Below are 452 nucleotides of genomic sequence, written 5' to 3'. Positions count from 1 at the left end.
TTCCATTGGCTGATTCCCACCCCCCATACTCACTTGACGATGCCGTAGCCCAGGCTGGCAATGATGACAAGCACCCGGGCCAGCATGCGCTTCACAGCGCACAGCACCTCCGCGAAGATCACGGCCCCTTGCACTGGTGGGGGGGACATCAACATGGATTGAGGGGAGCATCAGTATGGACTGCAGGTAGGGCTGGGGGCCGGAGAACCCCTGGTCCAGACACTCCCCCCCATCACCATAGCACGAGCTCCTTGGTGCAGAGGACCGTCCGGCAGTCCGTATAGGATGGGAGGCAGACCCCCATGTCTCTTCCTCCCCCCCGGCGGGCCTCACCGGAGACGCCCTGGCTCTGCAGGCTCTGGAACTCGGCGTAGAAGACGGCCTTCTCCAGCATGCCCAGCAGCACCACGCCGCCGATCCAGAACTGGATGCCCAGGATGTCGCGCCAGTAG

At 63.7% G+C, this 452-nt stretch overlaps 1 protein-coding gene across 1 annotated transcript in view; it reads right to left on the bottom strand.

Annotated features, from left to right (window-relative positions):
* Positions 1 to 452, bottom strand: part of LOC102371073 (transmembrane protein 87A-like) — an 8,188-nt gene that overhangs the window by 3,749 nt on the left and 3,987 nt on the right. The window contains exons 8-9 of the mRNA XM_006032532.3: positions 334 to 452; positions 34 to 133 (exon numbers count right to left, since the gene is read on the bottom strand). Coding sequence (XP_006032594.2) covers positions 34 to 133; positions 334 to 452 — 219 coding nt within the window. The remainder of the gene's footprint in view (positions 1 to 33; positions 134 to 333) is intronic.

The sequence above is a fragment of the Alligator sinensis genome, unplaced genomic scaffold (assembly GCF_000455745.1).
Source record: "Alligator sinensis unplaced genomic scaffold, ASM45574v1 scaffold107_3, whole genome shotgun sequence".
NCBI lineage: Eukaryota > Metazoa > Chordata > Crocodylia > Alligatoridae > Alligator > Alligator sinensis.
This window is presented reverse-complemented; position numbering and strand designations above follow the sequence as displayed.